Raw genomic sequence first — 15,505 nt, forward strand, 5'->3', positions numbered from 1 at the left:
TTATATACACAGTTATACACAGTTATACACAGTTATACACAGTTTTACACAGTTATACACAGTTATACACAGTTCTAGACTACCCAGTGATCATTGGACTTCCACTCTTCCAGGTTTATTTGGTTATGCACAGTCAATTAATTGACAGGAAACGATTTTGATAATTATTATATAATGAAAGTCTTTTTTCAAGTAAGAATGTGTAACATTTGGTGGTTCCAGCTCCTACAATGTTTGTGAATTTGTTGCTTTTCTTTGTTTCATATCATTGTAAAGATGTAAGATGTAACATCTTTGGGTTTTTGAGTGTTAGTTGGACAAAACAAGATATTTCTCTTTTTTTTATGTTTTATAGACAGATAGATTAATTAAGATAATAATCAACAATAAAAATGATGAGTTGTTTTCAGCCATACTTTATCATATGTGTTACAGATATCCAGGATGTTGAGCTAATATCTTACACTCACATTAAAGAATGTTTTGAAATCATTGTTTTGTTTTTGATATGCTTGATAATGGAGTTTGGGATTTGGTTAAAAGCAGCACTAAACATACCAGTGTGCATAGTCACCAGGTACTCAGCCAGCTGGCTGTTATGTACAAAACAAAGTGAGCTGAAGTCTGGTGAAACAGGGCTAATGCCAAATCCAACGTTAACTTGCTCTCAGTGATACTTGATCTTTGGAAATGGCAGCCGACCAGAACAGGAATCTGAAGTGAAGGCTGGACGTGGTTCATTTTCTGTATGTTTAGAAAGGAACTCTTTTTTTAAAATGTTATATCAGGTGGTGTTTGCTTTATTTACAGTTGACCTTTATATGTGTGCCAGTAAAAGCTACTACTTTCTTTTTATCCAATACATCCTGATGGTGCATTGAGCCAAGGCACATACTATGTTCTCCCTCTGTTACTGGGGGAAAGTTGACTCAGGACGTGTCATCTGTCATAACCCTCACTGCTGTCTGCTGTAATTATGTAGCATAGAGTTCATGTCCGCGAGTGCGTCCCTATATAATCATATAAGCACGGTTTACGTGAAGTGTGCTTTGTTTTAATTGCGTTTGTTTTGGCCCTTGATACAGATGGAGGCCCAAAGCTCCAGCGGGCTGCTGCTGTCCCGAAAGAGGAGAAGAGAGGGCTCCAATGGGGAGACCGAGGAAGGAGAGAGGCTTGGGAAAATCCCCAGGTGTACTGTGGTGAGTCAGCTGTGTTCTTGGGCTGTCACTGAGCAGCGTGTTTGTCCAGCAGCTTCTATAGGCTCTGTGCATGTCTGTGATATACTGACAGAAGGACAAAGTGAGAACATGTTTCACTTTGGTGTACAGCTGTCATTTTGTGTGAATAAACAGACATCTTCCCCTTTCTGTTGGAATGGCTCTGTTTAGGGATTGAAGCACCCTGCACCTTTTGCAGATGAGCTGGAGCCAGCTGATGGACCCTACGTGAGAGTCAGCATGGAGGAGGCCAAGAGGGGAACACCACGTGAGTCTGATTCTCCACATGTCTGACAATTACCATTTCAGTCTGATTAAGATCTTTCATGTTTCCCCTTTCTCTTTGTGCTTCTTCATTTTTTTCTTCTTCTTCTAATGTCAGTAAATTTCCTCTTGGTCCTAAAGGTGGGGTCAGTCGACGATCTTTCTCCAGAACGACTGACCCTAACTTTAACATACATATGAACAAACAACTACACTTTTAGATTCAGTCTGTACAGTCACTGATACAATGAATCATTGATAACTTCACGTCTCATCTTGTCTCTCTCCGTCCAGCTGACAGACCGGTGCGGGTGTATGCAGATGGTATCTTTGATGTTTTCCACTCAGGTCACGCAAGAGCACTCATGCAGGCGAAGTGCCTCTTCCCAAACACACACCTCATCGTCGGAGGTAAGTGTGTGTCTGTCAATGTCTGTGTCGATATAGACTTTCACACAAGCAGAAGTTTTACCAGCTGCTTCTTTCGTAAGTGCGAGACTCAGAAAAACAGGAAGACCATCGAGATAGTTCAGTACAAGTTTGATAAATTCAGACATCTGGGACAAGTTAGATAACTTAAAGTTAATTTAAGAAAAGAAAGTTAAGAGTTATTGCTGGATATTCTTAGGTCTGTTTTGTACATGGGAGGGACAAACAGTGCAGTTTTCTTGTCCTCTGCTTTTCCTCCGTCCATCAGTTAATTACAGTCCCGTGTTAACCAGCCTCTTTTTTCTGTTTGGTTCAGAATTGAAATCACGGTTAAGGCATTTCAAACAATAATTTCTGTATTTTATTTGAACTGTTTAAAGTGTGCAGTGATGACCTGACCCACAAATACAAGGGCTTCACGGTGATGAATGAGGATGAGCGCTACGATGCCATTAGACATTGCCGCTATGTGGACGAAGTGGTGCGAAACGCTCCCTGGACATTATCGCCGGAGTTCCTCATAAGACATCGCGTGAGTGGATGAAACCGAGAAACACCAGAGTTAAAGGACATAAACTGGAAATGTGGAAATGTTGACCAAGAACTTATTAAGTAAAATGATCAGATATTAAGAATGAGTTGGCTGATCCTCTGTAACCGTTTCCCTGCTGTTTTTTTTGTGTGTATTTTTGTTTCTGTACTATTTGTAGATCTGAATCTACTGTGTTGATGTATGTTGTAATGAACTCTCCAGATTGACTTTGTGGCTCATGACGACATCCCATACTCCTCAGCGGGCAGTGATGATGTGTACAAGCATATCAAGGAAGCTGGTGAGTGCCAGACCGGTTTTTTCTAGTGTAACTTAATAAATGGAGCATGTGTCAGTGGAAGATAGTGCTGTATATAGTCATACCAATGATTTATCATCCTAAATATGTGTTGTGTCCACATGTGTTTTGCTCAAACCTTATGCAGGGGAGTATTCAGAACATAGATTCATGCATGCAGACTCACATGCATACACCATATATGCAACACACACGGCATGCATACACGGCCGTTGGAAGTTAAGCAACACAAATCTAAACGTAACAAGAAGAGAAAAGAGAGACAGTGAAATACCTGTGCTTCACTTCATGTAAAATCAGTGGATTAATAGAGTTGAACATTCCACGATGACCCCAAAGAAAACTTTACATTGAAATAGATTTAGCACAAGTTCCTACTCTGTCCTTTAGGCATGAGATAAGAAACAAACACTGTTACTATGGCAACCTCTTTAGAAATCTAAACTGCAATCATTTGTGCAATCTTTAGCCTGTGGCTCAAGTCTTACGTACAGCTGCACCTCTCACTGACAGCTGTACAGCGGTTTCTGTTGATTACTGACCTTTTCACGCTCGTGACCCCCTCTGCCCTCCACAGGTATGTTCGCTCCCACCCAGCGGACAGAGGGCATCTCCACCTCTGACATCATCACACGCATAGTCCGTGACTATGACGTGTACGTCAGACGCAACCTGCAGAGAGGATACACAGCAAAGGAACTCAACGTCAGCTTCATCAACGTATGAAACGTAGCTTTGGTTTAATTGAGTGAGAGAGCTCGTAACGTGAGGGCACTTTCAGTGTGTGGGGTTTAATCTCGTCAAATATGTGGCAGCACTGAGCTCTCCTCTTATGGTGTTGTAACCTTTGCTGTCCCCACTCCTATCAGGAGAAGAAGTACCACCTGCAGGAGCGCGTGGACAAGGTGAAGAGGAAGGTGCGTGACGTGGAGGAGAAGAGCAAAGAGTTCGTCCAGAAGGTGGAGGAGAAGAGCATCGACCTCATCCAGAAATGGGAGGAGAAATCCAGGGAGTTCATCGGCAACTTCCTGCAGATGTTTGGCCCTGAGGGAGCTCTGGTGAGGATGTTGGTTATGCTTTGTCTTTCATCGCTGTTTATTCAGGCAGTCAGACATTTACACTGTTGCTGGCCAAGGAGACATCTTGCAGAGGGATAGAATAGAATAGGAAACAGACTTTTATTGGGAGTTAATTTACTATACTTTTACTCTTTAAAATAGCAACAGTTACTGAGGTGCCCATGATTACTTCTTTAGGGCTTAAAACAAACCTAGAGTTAAGGACTTTGACTTGACTCGGCCCCTCATAACCAAGACCTGATAGAAGCCTGTGGTATGCTAACAGAGCATGCAGAGTAATGTGGATGCTACTGTAACGTCTCTTCAGATCTGCGTTAGGTCAGTCCAGCGTTTGAGAGGATTGGGTTTGATTCTGTTTCCGTCTCCCCTCCGCAGAAGCACATGCTGAAGGAAGGGAAGGGCCGCATGCTGCAGGCCATCAGCCCCCGGCAGAGCCCCAACAGCAGCCCCACCCGCGAGGAGCGCTCCCCCTCTCCCACCTTCCGTCTCCCCTTCTTCACCAAGACCTCCCCGCCTCCCTCGCCTCCGCCCCACCACAGCGGGGCCCGCGGATACCTCATCAGCGAGGACGACGACGAAGACGACGACGACGACGACGACAACGACGAAAACTAGAGCGTGTTTGAGTTGTTGGCTTTTGTCGGGGCCGCAGCCAGTGCTACCAGTTAGCTGTCGAGTAACGTGGTTTTCACCGAGCTCCTGCTTCCATTGTTTATGTTTCTGATTTTACTTTGGCATTTAGCACTTCAGTGTCACGTTAACTTGGACAGCCAGTTCCTCCACAGCTCATTTTTGTCCTTTTTGTTCTTGTGTAACGGTCAGTAAAAGTTACCACTAGTCATTTGAGTTTTTGGAAAATTAGTCTAATATATCTGATTCACTTTTGATGTTGAGTTTGTTAGTCACTCACTGTCACTTAGGAATATCTGCAGGGGTTCCACTCAGTGCACTCTTTCATCTACGACGGTATTCTTAAGGTTGGCGTTGCAGTGAGGTAGGAGTTTATTTGTTTTTGTCATGGCTTTAGCGGGAGGGCTCGCAGGTTTTTTGGTCACTTGTTGGAACAGCACATCTAAATGTTGGTGTGGGAGAGGTGAGCTGAGACCTCGTGGAGACACTGTTGAATGTCTCCAGGGGAGGTTTTTTTTAGGGCAGGTCATAAAACTGGACATTTAAATGACCTGCTCATGTGGGGCAGTTTATATTCTGCTCATATTAACAGGAAACCAACCTGGCTTTTTTTCTTTTCTTTTAAAGTAACAAACTCACATGGAATCTGAGGTGAATCTCAGAGTCGTTAAATGTCTACTAAACAGCAGCTTTTTCTCCTCCAAGTTTGCCTGCCTGCACTGGGGCTGCGTGTGTCTGTGTGTATGTGCATGTGATGTTTGTGCGTGCAAGCTCTCGCGTCGGCATGTCTGAAACGTCTTCTGTCAGCATTCTCCATCTGTCGACAGGTCTGGGTTCAGTTTTGACTTCACTGCGTATAGTAATACATTTGCTATTAAATGTTCTTTTGTCTGCTGACAAGATTCGGTCTTTGGAAGACTAGTTTCAAACTGGACACCTTTCTCGTGGCGTCAGTGACAGTCATGCAAGGATGACCCATTTCAGTGTTTATGTAGAAATACTTATTTTTGTAGATTTCCTCTTTCCTTACTTTATTCTCTGTACAGATAATTCTTTTAATCATCCCTTTTTAGCAGTCTGAGCACTGAATCAACACGAGCAAGGCTGGAGTTCTATATTTTTTTGTAATGCAGATCATGAATCACCTGGGCCGTAGGGAAATAATACTCTTCATCTGATAACAGGTGATGACAATAGAATTAGCTGTATCAAAGAAGACCTGAGAACTGTCTAAATGCCCTACTTCTTATAAGAAATGACATCATTTGGTTAGTCAGAGGCGCAAGCACAAAGTAGGACTGAATTAAGGCTTCCTCATTGGTGGCCGTCCCAAAAGCGTAGGGCTTTGGGGTTTGCACCCATATACAGGTGAACTGTCCACGCAGTTAAGAGGCGTTTTTACAGACAGGACTGCCCTATAGTGGTGTGAGGGATTCAGATTTATGCATCAGTGAAACTCCAGATCAACATTTATGTAGCTACCTCCTCCTTCCCTGAACTGATTCTGTTTCCTAAGATGAGCACAAAGTAGGAGCATTATTTTTCCTTTCTGAACAGAGCCATTGTTGCAGCACTGAAGCAATGTGACTGGGTCAAATATTTGAGATTTTCCAGCCTCGGTGTGCGTCCTGCATCTCAAGTGATAAAAGCATGTCTTGTGTCTCCTATATAACCGAAAAATTAAACATCACAGGTCATCTGAAGATGTAATGCAATACTGTTTGATGACACGAATATAAACATTGGCAGGTGTCTGATAGATCTGTTCTCGGCTTGGTTTCCCAAAAGCACTCAGTTTCAATCAATCTTTGCTGCAGCGACAAAGACTGCCTCTGTTCTCGTGGATGTAAATCCGTTGGGAAACTACTGAGAAGGATTCTCAGAGTTACAAACTCTACTCTTGGTATTAGAAGTACAACTTGAGTATAATTAGCCTAGATTCTGGTGCTAAGCTACTTTTGGGAAGCCTTGCCTCAGTTCTTGTGGAATCTCTTCCTTTAAATCAGTGGGAACTTCTCAGAAAGAGTTCTAGGTGGCAAAGACTCGAGTGGCAGGCCAATAACAGCCACTACTACTAGAAACAAATGTTAATGTTTTTAACACCAAGTGTTTTAATCATGTGTTATGTTACTGTTTGGGGCTATTTTTGTTTAAATGTCCTGGATGTAGAGAAAGAGCAAGACAGGAAAAATGTATTAAACATGTTAGCCAAAGCATTTCCTGACCTTGACCAATTATTTTGTCATCTGGCTTATTAAACCTGCAGAGGGGTTTTTCTGTAATGAGCATTTATTGTTATGAGAACGGCTGGGATCAGGGAGTGTATCCCTTCACAGTCTGTTGGTCACATTTGGGCACAATTCACTCAATTCAGCAGTTTCCGTTCAACATGTGAAAGAATGAAAAGGTTTTGAGCCAATATATTCGTCAAATGAAAGGACAGGATGAAAAGTGGACTAAGCAAAGCCATGCTGCAACCACTGTCCCCCAAAACCCATTGTTCCTGTGCAGCCCCCTCCCACATTTATACAACATACAGAGGAAACAGTGATGCAACAGAATAAAGACGAACTGAAATAATATCAACTTAATGAAAAACACAGAGGGTAGAGGCAGGGTTGGTTACATAGTCAGATTTTATTGGACAGAACGGTCACCAGGGCTACAAACATGAAGAAGCAGACAGTGACGAGGCAAACACCAGGGGGAGACCTCACCTCACTACAAACACTCCCAGTGCCAGATTTCCCAAGAGCATCTTTGAATCAAACTAGTGTGACTAAGTTGATCTCAGTGCTTAAGAAACAGGAAATGTAGGTCACGTACTAACTTATCGGGATGACGGTCAAACCTCAAAACTGTCTGGAATGTTTCCCCTATGTCTTTAACTTTACTTTGACCTTAGCTCACTGAATGCTGGTAAATCTAATAGTGGAAAAATAGCAGGGGGGGGAAGAAACAATACACTCTCCAGAAAAGTACAAAAACAGCTCAGTCTATCAATTCCTTCTCTTTCCTAACTACCCGTAAGAGACGCTGAAATGAGACTTTTGATCCAAGTGACCAAAAACACAGATGAAATATCAATCAGTCCACAATACAGAATCAGAAAATGCATCTCAGTTTAAAGGGTAGACTCTACTGAGACAGAGGTTCATACACAGGAACAATATCAGGATTCATTTTAAACCACAACAGCTACTAATCATCTTACCAGTGATTACTTGAGGATTTGTGGGGCTTCTAAAAGTAACTGGAGAGAAGATAGTGGAACTATAACACTGAATAAACACGACAGGGCACCCTTTAAAAAGACACCAAAAGGTGCTTCCAGTCCTCTCCCCCTGGTCCCTACCTGCATCGCTTGTCTTTTTCTTTCGGACACCAGTTGGTTTACAGGTTTACTCATCACTACGAGATATATACGATACAATGGTTCACATTTTGCATATATCTGTGCATTATATCATATTTACTTTTTTTTTAAACGATGTAAATTCAATCTCCAACACCTAGTTAGGAAGGGATGAGGGTGGTGGAGGGGGAGAGGGGGGGTGTATGAGAGGAGCTATAAGGTTTGAGGGGAGGAAGAGAGAGAGAGACAAAGTAGGGGGCAGAAGAAAAAAAATCTTAACAAGATAGATGGGAGGAGAAGTGGTCAGTTCGCTGCCAGGCGGGGTTGAACTTTAGCAGCGCGTTTCGTAGATGCCGGAGCGGCCGATGTACCGCACCCATTTGATGACATCGTGGTCACTGTAGTTGAGCTTCGGCTCAAAGACCTTCAGGTACCGAACCTTCAGACCGGAGGGAGCAAAAGGAACCTGCAGAGACGAGAGGAGGGAGGTTACCGACGTGTCGGGGCATGCTGGGAGCTGTAGGCCACACAGGTCGTCGAGTTCTTCCTACAAGCTCTGAGCAGGAAGTGTGTGTGTGTGTGTGAGGTAACAGTAAGCAGGTTGTGTCTGATACCAGGGCCACATTTGAGTGTGTGTGTGACAGAGGAAGGCAGAGACTGTAAACTATTAATGGGTTCTGACCTCAAAGTTCATAGAGATGGGAGGCCTGGCCCATTTCTTCTTATCGTTGGTCGGCAGCAGCTCGATCTCAGCGCTGATCTGAGACTCCTTCATCCCAGCCATGCGTTTGATCCTACACACAGTAAAGCTTTGTAAGTGTCGTACATTTCAGTAACAAGGAACCTCATTTAAAACTCACTCTCTCGCTCTCTATATATGTATATAAATAAGGGCCAACTAGAGGATTGTGTATGTGAGGTTAAACAAACAAAGCCACCAAAGAGAAGCTGTTAATCTTTAACTTGACACACACACACAGAATACAAACTGAGTTTGGTTGTATATCAATATACGAGCTACTACTCACTTCCAGACAATGGCGTTCTCACTGGCCTTATACTTGGCTTTTCCCTTCATACAAATCACCTGCACACCGCTGGTGTTGAGGGGCGTTGGGATACGCACCTGAGGAATTGATAATGAAGATGAACAAAACCTTTAATATTAAAGCAATTAAAGCAACCAAAGCAATGGGGGAGTGGGGGAGTGGGGGGGGATTCCTGAGTGTCTCTGATGTAATGTGAGGAAACTGTTTGCTGCCTGTTTGCATTTATCATCATCCTGACTATAACAAGAGCTCACCTCGATCTTTTGGGCCAGCAGCGAGGGTTTGAAGTTGGACTTGATGACCACCTTGACCTCCAGTTTAGTGCGTCCTACCTCCCTGACCAGAGGAATAACTCGGAACGGCAGGATGATGTCTTTAGTGGTGCGATACCTGCAGGAAGGGGAAGAGAAAAAACACTTTCATAGAATTCTTGTTTGTTTGTCCATCCATGCCTTTCTCAATCAGTCAGTGCTCAAAACTATTTATACAAAGACAGAATGGACACAAACTAGAGTACGTCATATGCTTTTCATATGGTTTTCATACTAAAACGTTGAAAACTATTCTAGCACATTCTGCTCTTGGTTTAATAATAAAGAAAAGCTTTAAAAAATATCAAAGAAGAACTCCATCTACTGACCTCATGAGCTCATACTCTCCATCAGGGGGGATGAAGCTGATGCTACGCTCTGAGTCAAACTTACTGAGGCGCACACACTGGTGGAAAGTGCAGTCGTCGATGGCTATGGACTGCTTCCCACTGCTGGGAGAAAAAACACATCAGAGACACACACAAAAGAGACGAAAGAATATTAGTTCACTGGTTTGTTTCAAATGAGATCTAATAACTATGACAACGATTCTTCAAAAGTTAAAACTACTACTCTCCCTAAACTAATGTTCATGGTTTAAAAAAAAAAAAAAAAGATACGAGTACACAAAAAAGGGACACAACTGCTAGTATCAAGACAGAAAAACTAAAATATAAAAATGACACTACGGTGCAATAAAACAAATCACAATCTCTGTTAGGTGTTTGGGTAAAGAGTTAAAACTCAAGCAGGAAGGTGTGGGCTAATAAAACAAACCAACCATTCCACAGTATAGGCAAACAACCACCGGGCAAGTACACTGAAGTGTTAACAGGGCGTGTTTGATTTGTATTGAGTGTGTGCGGAGTAACAGTGCATGAGATGTTCAGATTCTTAATATGCTTAAGGGCTTAGACAAGACAGGTGTGTGTCAGAGTGTGTGTGTGTGTGTGTATCTGAAGGTGGCAGAGGGTGAGGACACTTGTCAGTACAGTACCTTCCTCCCCCTAAATCACTGAGGTACAGCACATAGAAAAGAAAGAGAGGGAAAGAAAGGAGAGATGCATCCAAAAGGAAAGAAAAAAAAATCAAAGTAAATTGTAAAGCCTGTCTTGTTGTAAACAGCAAGACAACACTCATAACACAGACACGGGGCTAACAGACAAGGTGGTCTTTTAAAAGTTGACTCAACAATACATTTCCTGCTCAGGGTTTTCAAGATGGAAACACTAATCTCAATAAAACAGATGATCTAAAATCATTTCCAACCTTGTCTATCAAAGTATGGTTGATGTTAGATATTTGAATTTGCCGTCCTCGTTGTGTCACTCACCTCTTCCCTGCTTCGTCGGAGGCTCCTCCCTTGCCCTGCTTGTCGATGACAATCTTGTCGTTCATGCCAAATTTGCACTCGGGCATTCCGCTCAGGTAGCTCTTCATAACTACTCGGCCCGACACGTGCGCGCTCAGGACTTGGCCTGGAGAGGGGAAAGAATGCTGACAGGTCTAATTCTGCTTCACAGAAAAATGCAACGCTGATAACGACAATCAAAACACGAGGTTGGAAATTACTTTTCAAAATAAATGAGTCTTTTTTTTATAAAAGCCGTAAAACTCAACAAAATCTGCTTTCAAGAGTAGTGTTTTTAAGCACAAAGCAAAAATAGTCTGCTATTCTGATTTATTATTGTTTAATTTTCTCTCTGTAGCTGAAACTGTAAAGTCCCTCCAACAACCTCTGCTGAGGAACACGTGTGATATGATCAAAAGCACCATGACAGCAACTAAAAGGACCTTGTAGTCTTGACAACTTCTGTTTCAAGGTTAAGAATGAACTTTCAGTCTCAACGTTTAAGCCAACATGGACAGGAAATGTCCACATCCACTGCTGCTGAAAGCTCCAGAACAGCTACTAAATGGACCCTGTGGTGAATTTGTTTTGTCATTCCCTGGCGGAGGAGTACTGATCTCTGATCTGACCAATATAAAGCAATAAATAATTATAATTATTAACAAGGAGAGACATGAAACACAAAACTCTCAACTGCTGTCTCTAGTTGTTCTGAATGATACAAATGCAATAAATTATTCATGTCTGCAGACCCCACCCAGTTTGGGGAGGCCGTTTAAACAGACCTTGAGGTGACATGAGCAGGTTGACGCTCTCCAGTACATCCAGGAAAAGCTCGTTGCGGCGATACTTGATTCCCTCGCGACGCCAGCCGATCTGCCCCGTCACCTGGCTGGTGATCTGAGACTGCTCCTCTTTTGTCTGGGAGACAGGGAGAGAAACTGTATCACTACTGACAAAAGGAGAGGGCTGACAGACTGGCAAAAGAAGGAAGGCGATGAAAAGGCATCATTAGCACTACGGGGAGGCTGTAAAACAAATATGACACGGCCCCATAGGGGGAGAAAATTAATTTCTTGAGCTAGAATCTGTGTGTTGTTTATTACCTGGTGCTGAATTATGAAGTGTCCAAAACAGCAAGTTGGGGGGAACAGAGAGAGAAAACATAAACATAACATTTAAAATATATAGATAACAATAGATATACATTTATTTCATATATAAACCAGGAAGATGCCAATCAAGTTTTGGGGGGGTTTTGCACAGAACCTCATAACAATGACCGTCTGCGATTCCAGTATTTATATTTTTTTGCACAATACATTGTTGGGGGACACACACTAAAGGAGCTGATCACATTCAGTTTAAACTTGGCAGATAAAAAGCTCAGCAAAACAGAACAGTTGACCTCTAATGTTTGTGTCTACAGTATTTTGTATCATTCATTAAATCACAGTGTCAGTTATTGCTCGATTAACTCGCAGCGCTTTGCTTTAAAGAATGCTGTTCCAGTGTAATGAAATGTTTACTTTACTTGATAGCTGCTACTCACAGTGAAATGGATTATAATAAACAAAGAACTGGAAATTTCTGGCTTTATATATTCAACAATCATATAAAAATGTCTTCGTCCACCTTATCCTGATCGAGCAAACTGACATCCCCATAAAGCAATGTATTTATTACCCGTCTATCACTTGTGATTCTCAAGGTCCTGAGTTATATAGTCAGTCTACCCTCTCTGATATAAACAGGGTACATAAATCAATTGTATGATGCAATTCAACAGCAGCACAAACTACAGCCTCCAAGATAACCATGAAGTGGAATCAACACCTCTCTGAAACTGTTACAATATAAACTGAACATTACAACCTTCGGAAACTTGTCTTACTGACCTGTCCCTTAATGCCCTGCTGGGTGATGAAGGTCTTCAGAGCTCCTGTCTCTGAGTTCTGGGGGTAGCCAAAGTCCAGGATCTCTGTATGAACAAACACGGACAGATAACTGTCGGTAAGAGATAAGATGGGTAGAAGAAAAAAAAAAAAAAACTAGGACAGGTAGTGATGCAAAGAATCAGCATTGACTGAGTGAGACATTATATTAATACAACTTTCACTGGGAGGACAAACACAAATTCTGTGTTTAATGCAGCAAAATGAAGCCAATTTCTATCTGCATTTAATTCAGTACCAGTCTGCTGTTGCAGGTTAATCCTGGGTCATCACTTTTCACACAAGATACTTTAATATACATCACTGCTTAACTATGGAAGAATATGAGACTTTAGTTCATAAAAAAAATTGACACTATAGCCAGTGGGGTAATATTCTGCAATGTTTATCTTGTTTGGCCCCTTAAGAACAGTTAATGCAACCTACATATGAGATTTAAACTACAACTCAGGTTGAACCATCACTATCAATATCTACATGCAACAATTTGATTCTATATGCTCCACAGCTGCCAGTTCTCACATTCCTCTCATTATATTTTGGATAATGCAATTAATCCCCCACACAAACATGATCGTCTCCTACCGTCCAGCAGCTCATAGATGAGCACAAAGTTGTTCTTGATGTTCTCCTCGCTGATCTTGCCAAAGTAGGCCGTCATGACGTCACACATCTTGTAGAGGAACTCGAACNNCGCCGCCAACCAGATGTTGGAGCGCTTGACATGAAAGAAGCTGGTGCGTGCAATGTTGGTCACCGGGGATCGGACCTGCTGCCGGGCGTGAATCACGTTCACGCGGAACGCATCCACCGCATTACGCCTGAGATGGGAGGGAGGGCGAGAAACAGAAAAGAAAAAGAGAGAGAGACACACGTTTATGTTGGGAGTTGAGAGAATTGTTTCAGGCTTTTTTAGGTGAGATTGATGTTAACACAATCCCACCCTGTGACATCCTGGGATCAGAACTATAGCATATCCAAATATCCAGTTCTGCACTGCACTCAAAATAATAATAATAATAATAACAACCCCTTCAGACCGTGACAACATATCCACACATTTCAAGGAGCAAGTATCAAAACATTTTCCAACCAATTGGAAGAGGACACCTGGAGTTGGTGCATTTAGACGGAGAAAAGGAGTGTTGTTTTGTGTAAATGGTGATAATTACAAGGAGGGAGAAGGAAGGCTCGGAGAGTTTAGGTCAACAACCAGGCAACATCATTACAACTAACTGGACTCTATGGGAACTTTTTTTTTTCCAAAACATGTACGGTCCAAATATGAACTTCGTTGGTCTGTTTGGTGATTTTAAAGTTTAAGTATTTCTTAGTGCCATGATGCTTTGGGGAAACACATCCTTGCTTAATGTGGATTTAGAAATAACAGGGCTTAGTGCAGAGGATGCAGCACGTTCTGACAAGAACACCAAATCCTACTGAGAAATGCCTGAGAACATCCAGAGGCACAAACTGTCGACCTTACTCATATTTAAGAGACTTGTATTATCTATTTTATTTTAAGTTATACAATAGCTGACATACTATGTACGTACAGAGTGCATCTAAAGTCTAATACCATACTATATTACATGTTAGAAGAACCAGGCCTGCAGGTAAACAATTTAACCTCTCTTACTGATTCTGTGCTGATTCTACCATTTCGAAGGGTACAATGAAGAACAAATGTACTACAAACGTACAAGAAGATACACTGAAGATATCATTTCTACAATGTCACCAAAATATCGTCTATGTCTGCAAGTTACGAAGTCAAAGGGGCGATTGCCTTGTCCATTAAAGTGCTTCTATATCACATCTAAAGTATTAACAGAGTTGAGAGCCAAAAAAATATTGTAATGTCTGAAACAACATTTAACAGTTAATTCCAGTGTATGTTATTTAATTCAAGATCCACTTCTACAAATGAGACCTCGTAAAATTAATAGGAAATGATGCAACTCATCTCTCCATTTCTGTGTGAAAAATCGACTCAAAGGATGAGGAGACTAAATTAAACATCAGATCTCATGCTCAGACTACATGCTTAGGCACTGGTCGAACTGTTTGTGAGCATCATTGAAGGGTTATGATAGTGGCTGAATTTGCTGGCTTCGATTGGCTGTTGGATCTCGGTATCTGGTGGTTTATTTACCACTGTATGGTCATGACAGGTGACTCATGCTCAGAGGAAGTATCAGGAAGTTGACTGTGGAATCAATGGGCATGCAGTTAGGGGTTTTCAGGGGGTCATTGATCGGTGGCCATGAGGGGGGAGGAGTCATGCTTGATAGGCTCGAGCATCTCTTACCTATTCCTACAGGGGCCAAGATGGACAGATGGAGGAAAATGGTGATACAGAGGATAGAGAGGAAAAAAGGATGAAGCAAAAGGAGAGTAGAGAGACAAAAATGCACAAGAGACATTTTCGTGCATCATGTACACAGACAAGGTGAGTAACATGGTGTTTATTATGACGCCATCATTGAAACCGCATATGTTGGGAACAGGTCGGCAGCATTATATTGCTCTGTAATCTACGTTGTGTTATCGTCACTCTACATGGCAGGTTTCTTCATTAATTGTATCACTCCGTAACAGCTTCAAGGGTAATTTTGGTATTTCTCAAACCTGTTTTCCCATGTTTGTGTGTCAAAGTGACAACAGGGACATCAAGTACTGATTGAAACTAGCTACAACGTATCCTCGTGGACAACTGTGCACCGTCAAAATACATCCATTAAAAGTGCTTGTTTTTAACCACTGACCGGCTCAGAATATTATTAGAAGTGTCTGACAACACGACGGTACACAGAAATAATTGTAGTGTAGTATGCCAGCCGGGAAGAGTTTGTTGTGTTGGAGAACAGAAAGCGTCACTTAGTGCTCTGTAAAAGATTTCTAATGCCATGGCTGAATATTTAGCCAATTCGGTTGAGATCGTTTGGTTGAACTCGCTGGCAGCCTATATATATTTGAGCTGGAGTGTAAGGATAAAGAGCTCCAACAAGAGT

At 42.1% G+C, this 15,505-nt stretch overlaps 2 protein-coding genes across 5 annotated transcripts in view; one reads left to right on the plus strand and one right to left on the minus strand.

Annotated features, from left to right (window-relative positions):
* The window catches only part of pcyt1aa (phosphate cytidylyltransferase 1, choline, alpha a), an 8,601-nt gene extending 1,915 nt beyond the window's left edge, over positions 1-6,686 (plus strand). The window contains exons 2-9 of the mRNA XM_035670776.1: positions 1,086-1,199; positions 1,389-1,485; positions 1,776-1,892; positions 2,291-2,442; positions 2,665-2,743; positions 3,339-3,481; positions 3,631-3,819; positions 4,216-6,686. Coding sequence (XP_035526669.1) covers positions 1,086-1,199; positions 1,389-1,485; positions 1,776-1,892; positions 2,291-2,442; positions 2,665-2,743; positions 3,339-3,481; positions 3,631-3,819; positions 4,216-4,455 — 1,131 coding nt within the window. The 3' untranslated portion in view covers positions 4,456-6,686. The remainder of the gene's footprint in view (positions 1-1,085; positions 1,200-1,388; positions 1,486-1,775; positions 1,893-2,290; positions 2,443-2,664; positions 2,744-3,338; positions 3,482-3,630; positions 3,820-4,215) is intronic.
* Positions 6,687-7,088: 402 nt separating this feature from the next.
* Positions 7,089-15,505, minus strand: part of LOC118334724 (AP-2 complex subunit mu-A) — a 12,858-nt gene continuing 4,441 nt past the window's right edge. Inside the window, exons 3-13 of one of the 4 annotated variants that reach the window (XM_035670772.1) lie at positions 13,077-13,312; positions 12,435-12,517; positions 11,643-11,648; positions 11,322-11,457; positions 10,519-10,663; positions 10,183-10,200; positions 9,515-9,637; positions 9,129-9,264; positions 8,854-8,951; positions 8,508-8,619; positions 7,089-8,291 (exon numbers count right to left, since the gene is read on the minus strand). In XM_035670772.1, coding sequence (XP_035526665.1) covers positions 8,157-8,291; positions 8,508-8,619; positions 8,854-8,951; positions 9,129-9,264; positions 9,515-9,637; positions 10,183-10,200; positions 10,519-10,663; positions 11,322-11,457; positions 11,643-11,648; positions 12,435-12,517; positions 13,077-13,312 — 1,228 coding nt within the window. In that variant the 3' untranslated portion in view covers positions 7,089-8,156. The remainder of the gene's footprint in view (positions 8,292-8,507; positions 8,620-8,853; positions 8,952-9,128; positions 9,265-9,514; positions 9,638-10,182; positions 10,201-10,518; positions 10,664-11,321; positions 11,458-11,642; positions 11,649-12,434; positions 12,518-13,076; positions 13,313-15,505) is intronic. The other 3 variants (XM_035670773.1, XM_035670775.1, XM_035670774.1) reach the window with 3 other exon arrangements.

This window comes from Morone saxatilis, unplaced genomic scaffold, assembly GCF_004916995.1.
Source record: "Morone saxatilis isolate NCDOM2014 unplaced genomic scaffold, NCSU_SB_2.0 Contig23, whole genome shotgun sequence".
In the NCBI taxonomy this organism is placed as follows: Eukaryota; Metazoa; Chordata; class Actinopteri; family Moronidae; genus Morone; species Morone saxatilis.